Source organism: Chelonoidis abingdonii, chromosome 10, assembly GCF_003597395.2.
Source record: "Chelonoidis abingdonii isolate Lonesome George chromosome 10, CheloAbing_2.0, whole genome shotgun sequence".
NCBI lineage: Eukaryota > Metazoa > Chordata > Testudines > Testudinidae > Chelonoidis > Chelonoidis abingdonii.
Window position 1 is genome coordinate 42,100,664 of NC_133778.1, and position 22,498 is coordinate 42,123,161.

The 22,498-nt window shown below is 39.4% G+C and overlaps 1 protein-coding gene across 1 annotated transcript in view; it reads left to right on the top strand.

Moving 5' to 3' along the window:
• The first annotated feature begins 343 nt into the window (after positions 1–343).
• The window catches only part of LRP2 (LDL receptor related protein 2), a 207,185-nt gene continuing 185,030 nt past the window's right edge, over positions 344–22,498 (top strand). The window contains exon 1 of the mRNA XM_075070134.1: positions 344–513. Within this exon, the coding sequence (XP_074926235.1) occupies positions 420–513 (94 nt within the window). The 5' untranslated portion in view covers positions 344–419. The remainder of the gene's footprint in view (positions 514–22,498) is intronic.

Here is a 22,498-nt window from a genome sequence, read left to right on the forward strand (position 1 = left end):
CGGGCATATTGTCAGTCGGTTGGGACACTGGCTTCTGAGGAGCATCAAATGCTGTTCGCTATTTGAAATCACCCCGGATCTGCCCGAAATGTATTGTAAAGCAGTACATCACCAGTGTGATGTAACAAGTCATTGGAGTGCATTGGTGTGAAAGCATCCCTCCTACCCGGCAAAGTGCGCGCGGAAGGAGGGGCAAAGGCAGCCTGTGGCTGCAGGGCCTGGAGCAATGCCTGATTCCCTCATGCTAGTTCCGGGGCTGCTGGGTATAAAGAGCTTTATGCAATGTCTGGAGGGTGGGAGGTTCGTCTGCAACTAGCGGGATAGAAAAAGACATCAGGCGGCTTGGGCTGTTGCAGGGGTGAGCAGCCTTCCTGAGCCCAGCAGCCAGCTTCCTGTGGAGCTGGAGCATCCCAGCCCAGATGGGATCTCGCCACAGGATGGACGGAGGAGCAGCAGCTTCTTGCAAAGTGCTCATCTTATTCACTGCATGCATCATGCAGGCTAGTGGCCAAGGTAAGCCCCCTACTGCAGCCTCGTCTGTGTGGGGCTCGGGGCTCTCCCGCGCCCCTCGGGCTCACCAGGGGGAAGGCGGCTGCTAGTCTGTAAGGGAGCTGTGTTCCCGCAGGCTGGAGCAGCGGGAGGTGACTCCCCCCAGAAGTTGTTTATCCTGTAGTGGAAAGTAGAGCGAGCCCGGGGGCTCTACGAAGCGAGTCCAGCGTTTTCTGTGACAGCTCCTCCTCAGGCTGGTTTCGTCTTTTGCTTCCCCAGGGCTGTTCTTTACCCAGTGAAGGAGTCTGAGTCCTCGGGGGGAGCAGTCGCTGAGCTGGGGTTACGTTGGGAAGGGCCGTTCAGGCGGTGCAAATCAACGCGTAAAGTCACGCAGGGCTTTTATTTTCTGGAGATGCAATGGAGAGAGAAGCCTTTAACTGGGGGGAGCGCTCCTTGCACGGAGGCCGGCCAGGGCTCCGTGCATAGAGGAGGGGAAGACATTCGCCGTATCCTGGCGCTTGCTACTGAACATGTTTATTAGCCCCGGAGAACATCTATAAAGATCTGCGTATGGCCGTGTTGCCGGCCCCCCTCAGCGCACCAAGTGCAGGTGGTTTGGAAGCCCAAAGTGAGCAGGCTGAGTTCCCCCAGTTTCTAAGAGCTGGTTTTGCAAACGGCTCCTCGGTATAGTTGCACCTCGAGTTGTGTTCCAGTAGGCAGACACAGGCTTTGCTAGTTTTATTTGCACTGATTGTGCATGTGCAACGTCTACGTGTCTGTTGTTTGTGTAATAGATGCGGTATGTTATAAAAAGAGTCTAATAAAGAAACAGATGCTTAGTCTGGAGCACAATAAGCTTCCCTCAGTCCCAGTCACAGATTTGAAGTTGGGAGAGAGAGAACTTTTTCTCTGGGCTTTGCTGTTGCTAGGTTACATTGGGGAGCATGTGACTGGCAGAGCAGGCTGAGCACTATAGGCTGCGCCTCCGCCTACTCTGGTACTAATCTGGCTGCTGGGGATGGAGGAGTCCTATCTCCACTCAGTCACTCCCACCCTGTAACTGCAGCCCATCTCTTCCTGTCTCGTCCCTTCCCTCTCCCACACAGTGTAATTGCCCCACAATTGAAATGAAATCCCTTATTGTTCCAGCAGGATGAGATGAAGTGAATTTCCTGGGCCACATCTATTGGCTGGTAGCCCCACTGTTTTAGTGTATGCGTTAGGTGGATGTATTCAAATTGTTAATCTGCTTTCTTTGCTCAACTCTTAGTGTAAGCTTCTTAGAGGGAATCAAGTAAGTAATTATACAGCAACTGCTGCTAACAGCTCCCTTTTCTGATCAGGAAAGTAGTTAGGAGATAGCTAATGTACAGCAGGAGCATTCAAAAGCTCCAGCCAAAGAGGTCACACTGGGTAGAGAGCTAATTCCTTTGCACTCTTATTTACACTGCATAGAACTGAAGCCGCAGTGCTGACTGAAATACTTATTTACTTGCTCTACAGCCACCTTAAAAAAATTTGGACACATGTATAGTAGATGTGAATATGAGAATTTACCAATTATTTGGGGGAGGGGGAAGGGATAGCTCAGTCATTTTGAGCATTGGCCTGCTAAACCCAGGGTTGTGAGTTCAATCCTTGAAGGGGCCACTTAGGGATCTGGGGCAAAAATCAGTACTTGGTCTTGCTAGTGAAGGCAGGGGGCTGGACTCAATAACCTTTCAAGGTCCCTTCCAGTTCTAGGAGATTGGTATATCTCCAATTATTAAATTAAAAGTGAGGGGAAAATCTTGAATTGACACCCAAAATCAGGGCAGGTGTTCAGAATTTTGCTGTGCTGGATGTAAGAATTATCAGGAAAACTGTGCTAATGAGATGATGTAATGTTAGGCCTGGTCTACACTTGGGGGGAGGCAGGTGTTGATGTAAAATACGCAACTTCAGCTATGGGAATACGATAGCTGCAGTCAAAGTATCTTATTCCGACTTACCTCCCATCCTCACCGTGCGGGATCAACGTCCACAGCTCCCCATGTCGAGTCCGCTACCGCCACTCGCTCCGGTGGAGTTCCAGAGTCAACAGGAGCACATTCGGGGATCGATATATCAGAGCTAGATGATACACGATATATTGATCCCCAAAAAATCGATGCTACCCACCGATACGGCGGGCAGTCTGGACATACCCTTAGTAATGGAGTCTATGGTAATACCTGTGTTAAACCTCTTAATAGTAGTATTGTCAACTCTTGGGATTCTTATTGCAAGTCTCACAATATTTAGTGTTTTACTTAAAACTCTAGTTCTTGGAATCGTGTGATTATGTGAGGATTTCAGCTCTCATTTAAAAAAAGAAAGTGATTGCAGACCTTGTGGTTGCAGAGAGAAACTTGAAAACTTGACCCAAACATACACTATCATCTCAATATTCAGAAGCCCCCCACTCAACCCCCGCTCAATTTTTAATTAAAAAAAAATTCATGATTTTTAATCCCGTCTCATGATATTTGGAAGCGTGACTCATGATTTTTGAATACTCGCAATGTGAATTTGGGAGTACTGAGTGGAAACCAGATGTTTCCAGAAGCCTAAGAAGACTCAGTTTGATCTGAGTGCATATGCCTATATTAAGCAGTGTTGTGCCTTCTCCCTTGACAAATCAGACTCCTGATGCCACTGGATAAACTGAGAGAAAAAATGACTCCTCAAAGTTGCATAGGAACTGATCCTGTTACTCATGCCAGTGGTCTTTATTACTTAGGATTACTGTCATGGGTAAAGATTACAAGATGGGGTCCATACTCTGTCTAATTTAAGTTCTCTCACTGTTGTATCCTAAAGTAGCATTTTATAGGGAATTATAGAAGCAATATTTTATATTACCATAGCATTTCATTTTGAAGAATCTCAAAGCACTTCAGACATCCATCTGTACAGCACTGCTGAAATGCAGCCACAGCTTGGGTGGACATTGTGGTTCACAGCAGTGTGTGAAGGGCAAATTTGGATTAAGATCATCAAGGCAAATGTCTGAATTTACAAAAGAACCTGGAAGTCTTTAAGGATTTGTGTATTCACACAATACCCCATTTATCTGGTATTTATTATCGGACTCCTGGAAGGACTGATTCTAGTCTGCTATGATATGACCTCTAGTTCCTGGGAGTGTAGGTGTTTCAAACCTTGCTGTTCTTAATAGTTCACTTCCATAGGTAATGTTTTCTATCTCTGTTCTTGTTTTCTCTTTATAGTGGTTATCCATGAATAAGAAACGTATTTTCCCTTCTTGGACACTCAAATTTACCTCCAACTCACACAAATCCAATTTTATTAAATAACATTTTTGTAACCTATGTTCAATTAATCACAAATCAGTTAAGCTTCCTACATGACTGTTTTTTTCTGGAGTGCCTTATTTTGGTTCAAATTCAGAAGAGATGACACACATTTGTCAGAAAATTAATATATATAAGTAGTAAAGTAACTAGCATGTATTTGGCATTCAATTGATAGGTAAAATACATTGTAAGGAGGAGTATGACAAGGATTTAGCAGGAAAAGCATAAGGTAGTGGAGCTCCCATTTTATCTGATATGCTCTAACTTCTTTTCCTGTCACACCACTTTGGTCTCCTCAGTGTGTAAGTTGCATTCATTTTTCCACCATCTCAATATCAAACTACTGCAAGTTACAAAACATTGTCACTCATACCTGTTTTCTGCAAAATTCCCTTCGACTTCAGTACCCAATGTGTAATTTACATCAACATTTAAATCATGGCTTTGAATGTGGTCTTGTCTGTATCTTTACATTTCCTCGGTACTCTTCCCTGCATTGGATGATGAGACTTATTTTCGTATATCTTGGCCAGATCCTCTTTAGTTTACCAGATTAAGAGTCCAGTCCAAGTCAGCGGGACTTGTGTGAGCAATGATTGCAGAACTGCGCTCTACATTTCCGTAGTTAATAAGTAATGTCGTGATATTGGTCTAAACCCTTCATAATGCTGGAGAGGTGAGTATTTCTGGTGATAGCCTTTCACCTTTTACATGGACACCCTTGTTTGGTCTGTGAATCCTCTGGATACTAAAATGTGTACAGCTGCCTGAATGCACACTACAATTAAGTTGATTTCCAACTTTTGGTCTATTCTTCCTTTTTCAGTAGCTCATAATTTCCTGAAGCAAAATCCTCCTGGGCTGAGATTTTCCCATGGTTGGTCTCAGGCCAGAAGTGAAGTTTTTTTTTATAAAGTTTTAACAAATCTGATCATCTATTTTATGTGTATATTGAGAAAAATCTATATCCTTCCCAGTATAACCTGATCAAAAATTTTACAAGTGGTAACACAATTCCTTAGATCATTGAGATCTAAGGAATAAGCCAAGTTTGAAGCAAATTGGTAGAGTACTTTCAAAGGAAAGAGGAGAAATTTTGGCCCCATTAAAGGTAAAGGGAAAACTCCAGTTAATTTCAGTGGGGCCAAGCTTCCATCCAGGGGAATTTAAATTTGGAAATTTTGCATTTGCACAGTTGAATTTTGCTGCATATGCCATGATTTACTTCATTTAAGGGTTTAAAATAAACTTCAGAGTTATTTGACAAATAATATGGAATGATTTTAGGAGAGACTGTATTTTAAGTCTGTACTCAGAGCAGAGTTAAGGTTGAAACTTCAGCTGTAATATTACAATTCCTGTCTTTTGAATTCTTGATTGCAAAACCTTAAAATGTTAAAGCTTATTTGTTCAAAATAAACATGTAATTCTGCTATATGTATGAAAAAGTCATGTTAGCTTACACAGTAGCATCATAACTGATAAACAGAGGTTTGTAGCTTTTATGTATATTGGTGAATTCACATTCTTTGACAATTTTTTGGCCAATCTCTATTTTGTGCAAGTTTAAAATTGGCCCGTGTACCTGCATGTACAAACCACAAACTGGATATTTAGGTGAGCAATTATAAATCTCTTTGTGCAAATCTGAGCACTAAGTGATCTAAAAAGTAGTAATATTTGGGGTTTTCTCATGCATGCACAACTGAAAATGTGTCCTTTGTTTAAATGAGGTATGGTAGAAAAGCAAATCCCTTAACAAACAATGGTGGTGAACAACTCTGGGCAACAGGAATATTCTCTCAAAAGGAAGAAGTGATTTCAACATCTTCTAAAGTGTAAAACAGGGGCATACAATGGCAGAGTGGATTATACTAGGATACAAAAGTGAACTGTCTTGACTTCCACGTTGCCAGTTTAAATCCAGCCCAGGGCTAGATGTACAGTGGCCTCTATAAAATTAATAGGTGAACACAGTCCATATCCTGGTGGATAGGTGTCACATCTCAGAAATCACAATCGGCATGAATTGACACTTTTGCTGATAGTTTCACAAATGAGGCCAAGAAATAAAGGGCCACGGATGGTTCTTACAATCCAAAACTGCTGCATATTGCTGGGTTACACAGTGAAGCTTGCACTTCTACTTACAGTATCTACTATCTCTGTTCTGTGTATGGGTAGAAGCCCAGGAGGTCTGAGCAGAAGATTATGTCCCTTGCATAGAGCCCCTGGGTGAAACCTCCTACTCTGAGGTTTTACACAGGGGAGGGAGGATTTGGGCCTTAAGGGGAAAAAAAAAGTCAAGTAGGTGTTGTGAAAAGAAAATGAGTACAGTCCAATTTACAGTCTGTACTGCTGGTAAAGGCAGATATGGGAGAGGACGTTTGGGTTGAACTCTATATCAAAATTCTGCACTGGTATACTTTTCTTGTACTCTGTCAGTGAACATTTGTAAGAGGAATTCTGGGCTTGAGATGCTCTGACAGAAATCAACAGCAGAATACCCTCTGCCCTCAATGGGAGCAGGATTGGGACCTCTGATTTGGGGAACAGGAGTTGTGATGGCTTGAAAATTAAAAATATGCATCAGTGAAACACATTATAATCTTTTTATCTTTTAATTGATAAAAGTGACATTACTATGAACTTAATGTCAGTATTCGTTTTCATAAGGTTTTTTTTTAAATGGGTAATCTACTTTTAGCACTTATCTTGATCTTTCTTTAATTATTTACTCCTTTTCTATATCCTGGGCAGTGAACTATATAAGGAATTTGCTAAGTAATCACCTAAAGTGAAGAATAGGATTAAAAAAACAAAATTTCAGTTAAAAATTGAAAGCAGTAATTAGATGACACCTGGTTAGACTTAGATTCTTCACGGACTGCTAGAATTACAGTAAATAATTAAGCTGCAGGAGTCAAGACAAACAGGGACAGGACATCCAAGGAGATTTGAGCTAAGATAGATGTTCAGCATATGCAACACTTCCTATACAGCAGACCAAAACCTTCTTTTATATATTGAGCTGACTGGAAATTTGAGCAATGAAATCCTACTTTAATCCAGATTTACTTTCCATGTGTTTTGCAGGAAATGAGCAAAGATTCATTGAGGGGGAGGAAGAAGTTGTGGGAAGTTAGAATGCAATTTCATTAAAGCCTTTTAATTCTTTTCTTTTTGGGCTTCCTAGATTGACGTGAAATCAATCATGCTGTTCTGAGCCTTTACCCTGTATACGCCTTTTGCATTGTTAGATTATTGGGAGATCAAAGATCACTAGTGTTTGTTTTTTCTTCTAGTTATTTAGGGCCAAATCTGTAGGTCTTTCAGTATTTTACTCAGGGAAATGTCTGTTGAAGTCAGTTGATTACAAACTTCAGGGTTTGACTGCCAGTAATAAGTTTTGCCTAAAATTCCCCACACATTTTTGAATCAATGTCTTCCATCTTTGATAATATTGCATCCAATACTGTTCACTTTTATTGGACAAAACAAAAACCTGTTCCAGACTGGAAAACTGTTAAAGCTCTTCAGAATTACAGATGCAGAACCCCCGTTTCTCCTCATTTAAAATTCTGCTTAGAAACTGGTGGCACAATATAACCTTCTGAGTGGAAGCTGAAAAAGAAACACTTTCTAGAAGATTCCTTAGTGAGAAGCATAGAAGATTTTTCTTAATTAATCATCTACAGGTTGACAGGTATAAAGACTAGCTAATGGTAAGATTGTGTCACTGTGGTTAACTAGCTATAGCAATCAAACAAGTCAATTATCTGCTTGTTAATAGTTTACATTGTCTGGCAAATAAAGGATGGAAATGTTATACTTTTAAAACTAAAATATATCTCTTGATCTAACTTCTTAATGATACATCATGGATTTTTTTCCTTTTTCAGTCTTACCAGATATCCTGAACCAATTCCAGCTTGATTCTCCTCTCACTTAAACTAGTTTAATTTTATTGATTCAGCTGGGCTACTCCTGAAGTGCACTAATGTAAGGGAAAGGAGTATCAGAACCAGACACTAAAAAGTAGGTGGTAAAAATTTCTTTTAATATTTTACCATATTTTGAGATCTGGTCTGAAGTCCACTCTCTTACTGAAATGTTCAGTTTATTAATTGGCTTTTGCTCCTCCAGTTCAGCACATTTTTTTGGAATGATTTCAAAAAATGAAGCTTAATGAGTAAACATGGAAATGTTGAATGGAATGGATAGCCTTCAGCGGATTCTGCAATAAGCTTTTACTGTTGGTATCGAGCTTTTTAATGTTTTCTTTGTTTTGCAATTCTTAAACTGGATTTGAGATCTAAGGAACACTATTAGTAGTTTTGTTTTGTTCTAGATTAAAAAAAAAGACATGTAAGAGTTAATTGAGACTGATTTCGTTTTCTGAACAGTTGTATTTTAGCAGTAATAATCTGGTTGGTTTGAATTTGATTGATTGCATTGTTACGCACTCCTATTTAAGATGAAAGGAGTCAGATCCTCAGCTAGTGTAAAAGGGTTTAGCCAGCTGATGTTCTGACTCATTTTTTTTTTCGTATTTGGATAGGCCTTGTTCCACACAGATGCAGCCCAGTTCCAGCCTGGAGCCCCAGATGCTTTTTTGGTACGGGGGTCTGCTTGTATATTACAAGATTGCAGGATTGGGGCCTTTATTGTGGTTTTCAGCATGGTTAGAACAAACCAATTTGTATCATATACAGATGTTGCAGGAATCAAAATAATAATAATAATGTCTAGCACTTATGGAGTGATTTTCATCTTCAAAAAACCTTGATACACATTTACGGATCAAGGAAATATACCAGTGGTTCTCAAACTTTTGTACTGGTGACCCCTTTCACATAGCAAGTCCTTGAGTGTGACCCCCTTTATAAATTAAAAACACTTTTTTGTTTATTTAACACCTTTATAAATGCTGGAGGCAAAGCAGGGTTTGGAGTGGAGGTTGGCAGCTCGTGACCCACCCTCATGTAATAACCTCGTGACTTCCTGAGGGGTCCCAATCCCCCTGAATATAATATTGTGATTCTCTTTTAGTTTGGGGAAGTAAGGGCTGCAGAATCGGGCCTTATACTCACGTGAACAATCCTTTCAGGCATGCCTAAAATAGGAAAGTTTACCGAAAAAATTCCAGTTGGTGCTCCCACCATGTCAGCACCAATGAGAGCTCTCATTTAATTGTGACTGGAACTATGACTAATGCTGTGTCAGCTGAACCTACTCTTCAGTAAGTTTAACTAACATGTAAGCCCCCAGAGCCTTGCTTACAGTAGGGCTCCCATCAGAACTATAAGGAACCAGTGTTAGCACTAGTGGGAATACTTTGGTAAAATTCTCTCATGTAAGCATAGCACTTGACTTCAAGGGGGCTGCCCATGTGTTTACTTTTGAGCAAAGATTGCAGGATTGGGCCCAATGTATGATACGGTAAACAAGATGGAAGATTTAAAACCAGGACAAGAATGCTACTGTAACTGATATTGGCATTTTTGCCATATGAAAAGGCTATTCATGCATTATTTTTTCTTTTATGAGATATAATAGGCTTTTAAACTATTGCACTTGTAGTGAATAGGGTACATACTGGTCTGAAATTAGCAGACGTGCTTCTGGCATCTTGCTTGTGATTGTAGGAGCTTTCTTTATTAGTTTTTCAAATTCTGCCCTTCCTCTCTCTTTTCAAACCAGCCCCAGGGCGCCCTTTAAAAACCTGGCCCACTTCACCATTTAAAACCAGTTTAGCTCCTAATATTGTGTAAATGCACTGAAGCACTAATATTCTTTTCATTACCTCTGGGGCTACTTGAAAGGTATTCACTGTAGTAATTAATCTGGGTGTTGACAAATGTGAACTGGCAGAACACCAGGAAATCTGAATTGAATCTCAGATACTTGTTGAGGGACCTATTCTGTCTTCCTTACTCAGGCAAAAAGCCCATTTCTCCAATGTGAGTTTTGTCTGTGTGAGGAGAACAGCCTTGGGGCCAAACTCCCTAAGCACTTGCTAGGGAGTTATCTCCTGCTGTGGGATTTGTCCTGTGACTGAATGCAGTCGAGTATATAGAAATGGCTGCCTAATTGTGGAAATAAAAAATTACTATGACCCTTCTGACCTAGTTTGGGTGTGGCAAATACATCAAAACTTTAATGCCCAAAGTGCTTTAGGAAATTGGACATCTCTTTGGGAAAGAAACAGGCACTTTGATAATTTACAAATAAACACCTTGAAGTAAACAATGACAATAGCAAAATTTGAAAACGGATGACTTATGACAGCTAAGTATTATACCTATTAGTGGTAACAGTCACATATCTGTTTTGCCCCTGACACTTCATCTTTTTGTTTCTGTTTAAATGCTCCTATGGCCTAGTCCGATAGAAAAATCAGCCTGGTTACCACCACACTATGGACCCTGATCCTCAAAAGACTTATGCAAATACTTAATTTATTCGCTGGGGATAGTCACACTGACGACCATAGGACTACTCATTGTGCATAAAGAGTTAAGTAAGTCTACACTGCAATAAAACGCCCATGGCACGGCTGCGACTGGTCCAGGCCAGCTGAGGTGGTTTGTGAGGCATAGACTGCAGTGCTGTTGGGCTTGCTCTGGAGCCCGGATCTGAGACCACATAAGAAGAAAATTAAAGTTGAGGCCAGGTCTACACCAGGAAAGGTTAGCCAGTAGAGCTGTGCCCAGTGTAGCTATAGCAGCTAGACTCCATATTGACACCAGCACACCCTCCCAGTGTAGATGGAGCTCCTACTGGTAAAATGTGCTTTTGCCCATTCCAGCCTTCAGTTCTTACCTGGGCCATACCCCTGTTGAAGCCAATGTTTGCTTTCGTCTGCGTATAGACTGTCTGCAGCAATGGGTTTGTTTCTTTCAAAAGATTAGTAGAACGATTAAAAACTGGGCAGAGAAGGGGATCCAATCCCGCACCCCTTATTTTTGTGAGTAGTTGCATTGGGTGTCATGAGAAAGGGCAGCAGGGCAGGATCCAAGGATTTTACATGGGTAAATGCTTGAAGCAAAGACAGCATAATTTAAATCCTTATGGCCTGCTTCTGCTCCTGTGAAATCAGTGGGAGTTTTGCCATTTACTTCAGTGGCAGTAGGGTTAGACTCCCCATATTAAAAACAAGTGTTGCACAAAGATTTTACAGAAAGGATAATAAATGAATGAAATTAGCTAACAAAATGGGCCACTGAGGCAAGCGTGAGCAGTGTCTAAATTAGGGAACAAACAATTTTCTAGATGACAGAACATAGGGGCCAAACCCAACTCGCCTTACTTGCCTGGGCAGTTCCATTAGTTACAGTGGTGCTACCTGAGTGATAAAGGCAAGCAGGATTTGACCATAGATATGTGGATGTGCTGTGTGGAGAGAAGTATCTTTTGCTATGTGAACTTACAACTTGCATTTAACTAATACCTAAAATTATTTTTTCTTGCATGGAAGAATTTATGAGAATATTCCCCAATAAAGTTGGGTCAATACAGGCATTTTTTTCTCAAATTAGTATATGTTATGTGTCTTCTTAAATATAGCAATGAAATATATAACGGATTTTAAAAAGTGAGTTATTTAAGATTCAGTCTTGCCTAGTTCATTAGGAAAGCGTCATTTCGGGCTGATACCTGGAGCTGCCAGGACTTATCACTTCTTAGGATAGATAACTTAATTGCATCCAATTTAATTAAATCTGGCAGTGGCATGAGATTTAATTTTGAGAGCAAGCAGCTGATTGGATAGGAAGTTTATTAAAAGTACCTTGAAACCATTCAACTAAAAGTGGCTTGCTGAGAGGATGGTTTTGTAGCTTGAAACTGCATTTATCAGAATTTCCCAATGGTGTATACTATACATGACATGTCAGAGTTATCTGAGCATGGGTTTTGTCATTGTTTCCCACATGCTATACAGTTGTAAATACTTCCAGTTCGGGGAGGTTTTCACTTGGTCCCCCATTGCCCAGTTGTTATTCTGTAGCAGCCTTGGGGCTATTAGCCAGTTTCATTCTTATGAAAATGCTTGGGATGCTTCTTTTTGTGAGTAGTTAAGGGTGCCTTTTACTTTCTTCCAGTTTGCTTGTTCTTCCTCCTCCTCGTGTAATTTGGTCAAATAGAATAGATATTTGCATATTTAATGTGTTTCACAACAAAGAGATTTTGAACAGCAATAGTAGAGCTCAGCAGAGTGTGCTTCGCTAGAGATCCACAGTGTGTGCTTCACTTATCCAGCTAATACAATCACAGCTGATTTATGTGGATTAAGATACCAAATGTGAAAGCAACTGGTTAATATTATCCAATTTAGTGCAGAATATGTTCTTTCCGTATAGTGTATCTGAAACCATTGACATTTTGTAAAGGCTAGTAGTTATTACCGAAAATTCAGACTCTCTAAAGTTAATCACAAAATAAATTTTGTAAAATAAGAGTACAACTAATTTTATACTGGACAGCTTTATAAGTACTTTTAATAAACATTTATAATAAAGAAAGAATTTGTAAAGATAGATTCATGACAGGTTCTCTATGGTTTGAGCCTCTTTTTGTTGAAGAATAGGGGGAACTTCCTTCGATGGATGCAGGCTCATGTCCTATATGGTTAAGGGATGTGTACTTTAGAAGTAATGGGAAACTTTACCTTTTAGGTCATCTACCTATTACGTTAATCCCACATTAATAAAGATTATTTCTTATTTCTGCTCTCTTAAAGGATAAGGGTGAAACAGATTTGCTGGGGTTTTTTTTTTTAGTTCATTGGTAGAAACAAGCAGTGGATTTTTAAAGAAAAATTCATCATGACACTTTTAAAATGAATATAGGAGTGTAGTTAGATCAAAATGAAGATAAGAATATGAACACATGCATAATATATGATTTATTTTTAATTGTTAGAAAGCTTTTTTCACATTTAGGATTGGTGTTGCTGATTAAGCATGACCTACATTTATAAAAATATCTTAATTTTTCAGTATTATTGGAATCAGTGATAAATAATATCCAGGTAGCATAACACTTTATTCAAACTCATGAACTTTATTTACAAGTTGGATTGTTTTGGAAGTTGATCTCTTATCAGTTAAATGGTTCATTTATGACTTGTCTGAAAACCAAGAGTTTGTTCCCCCTATTATTAGTTCAAATTCATATTTGGAAAAAATGAACAATAAATAGATTTGTTAGGAAATTAATTTTTTTTCTATTTTTAACAGCCTATTTGCATTTGTAGAATTTTTCATTTAAAAGAGTTAAGTGAAGTTATAGAGGATGAGGATTATGAATATCTTGAATGTTGCTAGGAGGCATTTACAGTGTCATTCCTTTGAACTGCATGTCTGCAGGAGAGTTGAACCCTTTTCTCTTTGCAGGAAAGCTTTTCTGCTTAGTTTCAGTAGATTAAAATTCTGAATTTCTTTAATTCTAGGATTTATGTAAAGGCATTCTCAGAAATGAACCTATAGCCTCCTCTTTATGAATGTATTAAAATAACTGGAAAATAAAAAGGTTATAGTTTGACATACATAGAATGACTATATTCTAATTATTAAAAGAGTTTTCATGAATGTTATTAAGATGACATTTGGTACTGAAGTTTTCCTTTCACATAGATACAATAAGTGTGTGTTGTGTATATTCTCATTTCAGATTTAGTTGCTATGTGTGGTTCGGGTGCATGTGCACACACACATCCAAATGCACAATACATTTTGGAATCCAGCAGCTAGTAATGCAGAATATACCTCAGTCCTCTACTGGTGTATATTGGCCATGCTCCACTGACTTCAATGGAGCTATGCTGATTTACACCAACAGAGGTTTTTGTCCCCTACTGCCTTGATAGAAATCCATTTTTTGTACTGAGAGCACACAGTACTTTTTGCTAACCTGTTTCAGTAGAGGAAACCATACAAACCTGACATCGTCCTCTCTGAAACACCACTTCTGAATTTACCATGCACGATGTACACTTTTGTTTTTGTATACGCAAGATACATTGCATTAAACACCTGAGTAAAATGAAAAATAACAAAAATAGGATCCTGGGGTCCCTTCTGAGTGTATAGACACATTCAGTGAAACTCCTTATGGAAACCCTGGCAGGGGGAAAGCATAGGTGTAGTTTACTTCTATAATTTTTTTTTTTGGGAGGGGGGGAAGTTCTAGTCAGGCCAATGGGGCTTCTTGTGAGGGGGAAGAGGACGCAAATTCTGCGCTTGCCTGTGACTTTCAGTTTGGTGGGGATCATGTCCCCTGCCTCCCCCACAAACTATGTCCATTGGGGAAAGGACATGATTAGTCCCTCTCAAAGGGACAGGGCAGCTGATTGTATGAAATCAAAACAGGTATCACACAGAGATATCTGAGATGGAGCAGTCTCTGCATAGCCAGGTGGACTCATGGAAAGAAATGTACAAATAAGAGAGAAAACAAATTTCCCCCTCCTATTATCCTCCTTCCCCCTTGCTTCCCTCCCCACAAATATCCACAGCTGATATCAGATTTAGTAATATCAAACCAAATTATCTGACTTATTTGTGTGGAATCACCACAGTTTTTTTGGGAGGGAGACGGGCAAGAAATGACATTTTCTGCAATTTGGCAAGATATAAAAAAGCCTTCACCATTGGCTTTCTGCTTAATTTTGAGAAAGTCCCACAATTAAGATTGGGTAGCTAGACATCCAACCCAAGGTAGGAAGGGTTAGTGGAGAATTGGACCCTTTGCTTTTCAAGTTAAATCTTTCTTTTCCAAGCATATAGTATATGACCTCTGTCCCAGAAGTCTGAGTTATTTCTGAAGTGTCCAAATCTTGCTTTGCCTTCAGAACATATTGCATAGCTTTATTCCACAACTACAGTCTTCCTTATTTTCCTAATTCTGTAGTATTCAAGTCGCAAATGGAAAAGAGAATGTAACAAGTGCAACACATTCCCCACATTTGCTGGAAAAGAGAGTGCATATGTGTTTCCCATGCTATATAATCAATAAGGAGCTGATTTCCGAGGTGTAAATGCAAAATTGAGCACTCTGAGACATCATGTGGCTTTTTTTAATAAGGGTTTGAGATCCATGTGCAAATAGATTCCAGTCACTATATATTTAGGCATTTTGCTATTTTTACAGATATATAACTAATTATCCAAATACAATTTATGAATACTGGAAATACTCATTTTAATTTACTCTATCAGAACACTGTGTACAAGAGAGCAAAACAGAATGGAAATTGCTTAGGCCAAATGTCACGTGGAATGTTTTGCACTGTTCTGAAAGTCAGGTTGAACTTTTTCTGGAACGGCCCAAGTGCCTTAACAGAATGAGAAAGCCATGTTGTGATATGTCATTCGCTTCACTGAGCCCTATATAACCCTAATTTCACTTAGTTACAGTACATATTAGTCAGGCATATAACATTCCTAGACTGGCTATAATTTGGGAATGAGCCAGTGAGAGACAATATGTGTGAAACCAAGCCCCCCTCCTCCCTTCAGAGAAACCCATGAGAGGGGGCAATATGGTAGGAAAACTCAGCAAAGGGAAACTTGCAGAGTTGTCTTCAAATAGATGGGGTACAGGTTGAGTTTACTATGCTTTCTAGCAAAGCAAAAGGAGTTTCTGCCCCCAGAATCCACATATTCCCCCACGATCTACATAGATTTCTGGATGGAAACCTCTGTTCATTCCATTGGGACGAACACCACCCATCAATTTGGGGCAAACTCTGCAAAGCTTTCCTGGATGAGTTTTTCTTTCACTTGGTTTATTTTTGGACTTTCTGCAGGATAGGTTTATTCTCCTTGCATGGGGGGCTGGTCCTCCAAGTCCCCACTGCTGCCCACCCATGTGTGCGGCTGCTTAAGGCTCCCCTCTCATCCCCGTGTGTGGGGTTGCCCGATTCCCTCTCCTGCCTGCACGCAGGGCGGACCAGCTGGTCCGAGCCGCTCTCCCTCTCTCCAGTGTAGGGCTGATGTTGCCACTCGCGCCCCCCCCATATATTCCTCCATGCCTGCTAGGGGTCTCACCCCACTTTTTTAAAGAAAACTGGACTTTTGTCCCACTTGCTTTTGCCATTTGATGATCAGTTGCCAAGAGCAAACAGGACAAATGCCCAGTTTTGTCAAAAAAAATTGGGACAGCGGGGACAGGGCCTAAAAAAGAGATTGTCCCAGCCAAAATGGGACATATGGTCACCCTACGTATCCTGTTTGTAATTCTATCATTTACAAATTATATATACCAGCAGTGCTGAATACCTGACTCATGTGTACTATCACTTAGTGTAGTGAACTTGCAGGTTATGGCAGAATGCCTTTTAGGGAAGTGAAAGACGTAACACAACATGCGTGTGGCATTCTTTAGTTGTTGATCTTGGAGAGTGGGGAATTGAAGGCACAACACCTTCTATAGATTGTAAGCTCTTTGGAGCAAGGGCCATTTTTGTTCTCTTTTTGTACAGTGCCTACCACAATGGGGTTGCTAGTCCATGATTGGAGTTAGGGTGACCAGACAGGAAGTGAGAAAAATCGGGACAGGGGGTGAGGGGTAATAGGATCCTAGATAAGAAAAAGATGCAAAAATCGGGACTGTCCCTATAAAATTGGGACTTCTGGTCACCCTAATTGCAGCCCCCAGGTGCAATACTACTGCTCTACTTAGAAGCCCTCATACCCTCGTTTCATAGCTCCGGCTTCCAATCAGCACAGCTCCCTGGTCTACATACTCCCTGAGATACTCCCTTAAAGGAAAACCTAACCCACAGCCTCATCTGTATGTGCAAATCTGCCAGAAGAGAGAGCACCTAAAGATTCTTCTACAATGATACTCTCATTACTTAATTAATTTGTTTAAATCACTAATCCAGCACTGTAAAATAAATGGCAGTTTCCAGATATTCAGACTAGAAAGACATATTTCCTGCCCCAAAGAGCTTGCTGTCCAAAGGTAATCTGTACCACATGCCTTTTAATAACAAGGCACCATAACATGGCTGAAGGGTATTTTGTTTTAACATGATTTTTTGTTTGAATAATTTGCCTTTAATACGGATACATTATTTGATAGAGTATTAATTTTGTGTAGATTTATTGTTGCAATGAAATATCAATTTAATGTATAAATGTGGAATTTAACAGCATAATTTTTCCAGGTACCACTTTGTTTCTCATTATGAGCTATTTGCTCCTTCTGCATGTTTCTTATAACTTTAATTGGCAACACAGTTCTAATATTTAGCATCATATAGCATGTAACACACAGTAATGAATCGTCACCAACCTTTATATATTTTACAAATGGAGACTATAGCAGGGTGTACGCGCTCTTTGACGTTAGGTGAGGGATCCTCCTGGGCCAGTATTACCCCATTCCAGGAGCCCTGACAACTGAACAGGGGATGTGGTCATGGAGGGGGACATCACTCATACTGCTGACAGCTTACGGCCAGAGACTGGTGGTCTGTGAGCAGGATGGGCTGGAACGTCCCTCATTCCTTCACTACAGAGGGAACCTTGTCCATGGTTCAGGACAGTCCCCTTCCAATCCTTCCTTGAGAGTCATGAGAACAGGATTTCTTGGGAACTGATGTCCCCTGAGCAGTCACAACAGTAGTCCTAGGCTGCGCTAAGCATGCTAGCACTTGAAAGGCCTATATAAATAGCATTTTTCGAGCAATCAAGATCGTTAGGTTGGCAGGGAGATGCAACCTCATTAGGAAATGAGACCTAGAATCTGCCAGTTTACTATTCCTAGTACACCAAATAATTTTAAATAAACTAAGGTTTAAATTTACATGATTTTTTTTTAAATAGGGGTGTCTGAAGTATTTAATAATCATCAGTTTTCTTTTTGTGGAGAAAAAGCAGTCTCATGTCATGCCAGAAAGCTTGCATCAGTATGTGATCTGGGAGTGGGTTCTTGTGGTGGAAGAAAAGCAAGCAAAGGGTCTTAGCTGATTTATGCTTCTTTTCTTTTCTTTTCTTTCTTGGAATTCGTGTGGAGTTTTCCTTGTTCCTTTATTATGTGAGAGAAGATGAATAAAAGTGCCTAGCCTACCTCATTGAATACAAACTCTACGGCGTCAGGTCCAGATTAGCTCCTATGTCTTTCTTGTAAGACAGCATTTGGTTACCTCCCTGGACAGCTTTTTCCAAATTTCAGTTTAGTGTATTTGGGCCTGAACATAAAAGGTTTGAATATAGACTTTAGATTTCAATCTAAATATTTATCCAAATATATATTGGGATTGAGTATGAATCAAATGTGAATATGGATCAAATATAGCATAGGAATAGGAAAGTCCTAACAAACTGCCTTTATGCCGAAAATCCATAAGGGATTGGAACCTACAAATTAAAGACAGCTTCCACCTTCCAAAACCTCTGTGCTGAAAGGGCTTTGTACTACCCCCACCTGCTGCCCCCTGGCAGAGTTCCACATCGCCTGGTGTGGCATTGGATAGTGTCTATTAGCTGGTCAATGGAGCTTTAATGCAATTCCTGGGGAGGGTCACTGGGTCTGTATTTAGCATCAGCTTCATTTATACACTTAAACCCCATGCAGTCAATGGGCCAAATTCTCTATCCGTTTCAGCAGTGTAAATCTAGAATAACTCCATTAAAGACAAGGGGGGTTACTCCAGATTTACACTGACGTAAATGAAAATTTTGCCCTTAATTGTTTTGGGGAGTATAAACAATTGCATTAAATAATACAGCTATTCAGGTGTGGTATCGTGGTAGTGTAATGCTTGATATTCTGCATTTGTTTTGATACCAAATATAATTATATTTTTAATATTGAGTTAAAGGCCAGGATCACTATGGTGTGGTTATAAGTATTTTGCTTGGTTCATAATTTGCCCCCAAATCTTTTGCTCCTCACAGTATCACTCTGTGATGCTTTAGTCTAATAGAAAGTCATAGTCTTGCATAATCTTGTGTACAAGTAGCTTACTTTGTGCCATGGAAATTGGCCTTCTCTGTTTTGACCTAAGTGGATTGTGAATCCCAGACATCTTTACTCAGGAGACTATTAAAAGAGAATCCCAGACACAGACAGCTACAGAAGGTGCAGCAGCAGTTGTAGCTTAAGGATCAGAGACAGCAAGTCTAGCAGAAGTCTCAGGAACAGTACTCTCTCTGTATATTTCCCAAGGGATAAATTTTAAGCTATGGGCTGGATTCTTCAGTGCAATATTGCTTTATAATGAAGTGGATGTGGTAGCTTTATTTTTTCCAGTTGCTTTCTTGAATCCCTAAAAATTGAAACAGGCATTCGTCAATTTTTGAAAAGTCAGAATCCATTCTATTTCAAAAAACAGCCACCTTGGATGCTGCTTTGCATGAGTTCTTCTGGGATTCACAAAATCTTAGCATGTGTCTTTTTGGTCTGTATTTGAGTGATAGTTTCATCACAGTTCCATGAGTAAAAAAATATAATCAAATTAAAGCAAGGAAAAATAATTCTCTGGATTTTGAATTTCAAAAGTCACCTAGCTATTTCATCTTAGCAAATATGAAGCAAGATAATAAAGACTAAGTATTATTTCCTGCAGGAATCTTGCTAACTGGGTTCTGTTTGCCTGAAAGAAGTGTCTGGCTTTATCAGCATCTGCCATGGTAAATCAGAATTTGTACTGAAATTAGCTCATTAGTATTAATTTTTGGCAGTCGTGGACTAATTTATGAACTGCCTTACCATTTTAAAAAGGGCACTTACTAAAAAGAAATTCTTTGATGCAATAGGGTGTCAGTAGTTACTAACCCTTCAGTTAAGCTTAAGTTAACTTAAACAATGTCACTTAACAAGAGGACACCCCTTACCTTCTAACATCTCCCTCCTGATGTAGAGCAACAGATTCTGCGTCCATATGCGGCATAGCACTTACTAATGCAAGTAGTCCTGTTGGCTTTGATGGACTGCTCATGTGAGTAAGTGCTTTTTGTTGTGAGTAATGGTTCCAGAATATGTCCCCAAATTAATACTTTGTTTAACAAGGGTAACTGCCTCTTACATCAGTTCAGCCCTTGAACACAAACTATTATAAAGCCTTCAGAAGCTGGTTTTAGTAGATGATGTCAGTTTCTATTTTGAATCAAGGGGCATGTTTCTACGGGTTGTCACGTGGAGTTATTTCTGAAATTATTTGTATTGATTTAATCAGTCATTTTACTGTTAATTTTCTTTGGATGGTGGACATTTCTAGCAATGGATACAATAATTGTGTGTGCTCTGCATACTTCCTCCTTTTCATGGCCAGAATTTCTTTTGATCACAGTTTAAAAAACAACAACATACCTTTTAAAACCTTGGTGAGAAATGTCTTTGAACCTGCAGATGACTGTTACCTCTTTATCACCCGTAATTTATTTTCAGCCAGATCCCTCTGCCTTTTTATTAAATAAACAATCATTTTGTACTCTCTAATGTACTAGTGCCTTTGTACTAAGAGGATGCAAAGCAATGATATGTGAAGCATCAGTTTGTTTTGCTGTTTTGAAAAGTTATTTCAGAACCCTACCCTTCAAGGAGAAATAAGCAAGCATGGAAGATTACATTTGAAAAGACTAATACCATAATTAAATGAATTATAATAGGTCTGCTGATGAATTGTATAAATGGGCATTGGTACAGCACTTACTGTACGTGGTTCTGAGTGACTTGAACTATAATTTTTAAAAGTATTACAGAGTGTAAAAGAACTGGTTGGTTTGCAAATACTCTGTTAACATTCAGTTACAGTTTTTTATACTGTATGAAGACTGCGGTATTTATAATGCTTTCCAAAAAGTGTAACCAGTCTTATCTCATTTTATGTCACCATAAGGATACGTTTAATAACTTAGTAGAAAGGCAAAAGAAAATATTAGTATTATAGACAATGCTTAACATTTACTGGTTAATTATTTGAAACTAATGATATAATGTACAGTGAAATTATTTCCCATGCTGTTTGTTTTTAAGCATATACTTCTCCCACTTAGAAATCTGCAACTCTTTGCATGTTGATTAAACTCTATATTGTAATTTCTTTTTCAGTCAGGTGCAGTTAGGATTCTTGTGTTCTTGGATGCTACTGATGCAATAAATGTAGAAACAGATTGTTTTACTTCCAATAATAGTTCTAACTGATACATTGTTTAATATATGCTGTGTTTAACAATTAAACTTTAGAAAGGCCCTAAAAGTCTCAAATTGAAATGTTGTTTTGTAGGGCAGAATTTAGTGAGAGGGTCTGGGATTCCAGGATGAACTTGTACATTCTTTCAGGGCATTTTTGCAAGGGAGGTTGTTGTGTTTTAAAGGTAGTTGATAAGAGACCTGCACCACCAACCCCAGACCTGCACCACCAACCACCATCATACATTAGTCTATAGAAGGTATTTGGGTGTACATACTCCTGTACCACTCGGTACCACCATTCATCCAAGTGCAGTTTTTGACCATTTGCAGGATACATTATAAATCAGGATGTCACTACCAGACAATCAGATTTCAACATTCCTTGCATAAAGTAGCTTGCTTATATCCCTTAAGAATATATCACTTAACTGTGCTTATGTGACCCTGTTGGTATGTCTGGTTTTACATGAAAGTTAGGGTAACACATTGTTTATTTATGTCATTGTGAATTCAAGAGTAGGTGTACAGACACCGTGCTTTATATTTACTAAAGTTATCTCCTTTGGACAAGTCATTTGGAATAATTGAATGGTAATTTCATCACTTGATTATTAATTAAAACAGGAAATTGCTTTTTCTTAGTTGTTCTAAGAGTTGATCTTTGCTACTAACTGTGTTCTTTCAGTATTCCTTGCTTCAGGGTGCTGACTGAGGCCATGTGAAACAGAACTTTGTGAACCTAATTATGAGTTACAACTTCTCAGTTTTGGGGACCAGAAAATTGGCTAAATGTTCACCTCCTCTCCCCTATGACTTTGATCATGTTTCCCTTCTTGGCTATCAACAGCGTATTTCATTCTCTTGTAGCATCAAGGGACTTCACTGGACATTTTTGGTAACGGCATAATCCTGCTGTCTTTACACATGGGAGCAAGAACCGTCTGATCAGGTCCTCAATCCACAGACATAGCAAATAGGGTGGTGGCTTTTAGAGTTTGATTGACAGCAGGTCAGATTTTCATCAGTCAGAAAGTTTTAAAGCTCAGATTCTTGTTTTTAAAAAAGCTACTAAGATGTTAAGTGGAGATATATTTCCCTGTAAGAAATCTGTATCCATGTTTTGAAACCAGATACCAGTTTCCACTGCAGCTAAATGGATTAACTCTGAGTTTTTTTTTCTTAAATATTTAGGAACTACAAGGGAGTGGGGGTAGAGTTGGAGGTGGGGAGCCTAATGTTTAGTCTCCAGAAATGATGTGGAAAACCATTTTCCTCCTTCATTTAAGTCTGTATAACCTGAGTCCATGAAATGAAAATGGACATTTTTTGTCTTAATAGGCTTCCATACCTGGCAAACCTTTTCTTGGCTTTTTTTCTTTCACCCCTTTGTTTGACTTAAACTAGACTGTTGAAGGAGACTATATAACAGGCTAGACAGGAACAGCCTTCTATATTAAGAGTTATTACACTTGAATGTTGGGTCAAATTCTGCTCTCTCTTACATTAGGGCAACCTACTGA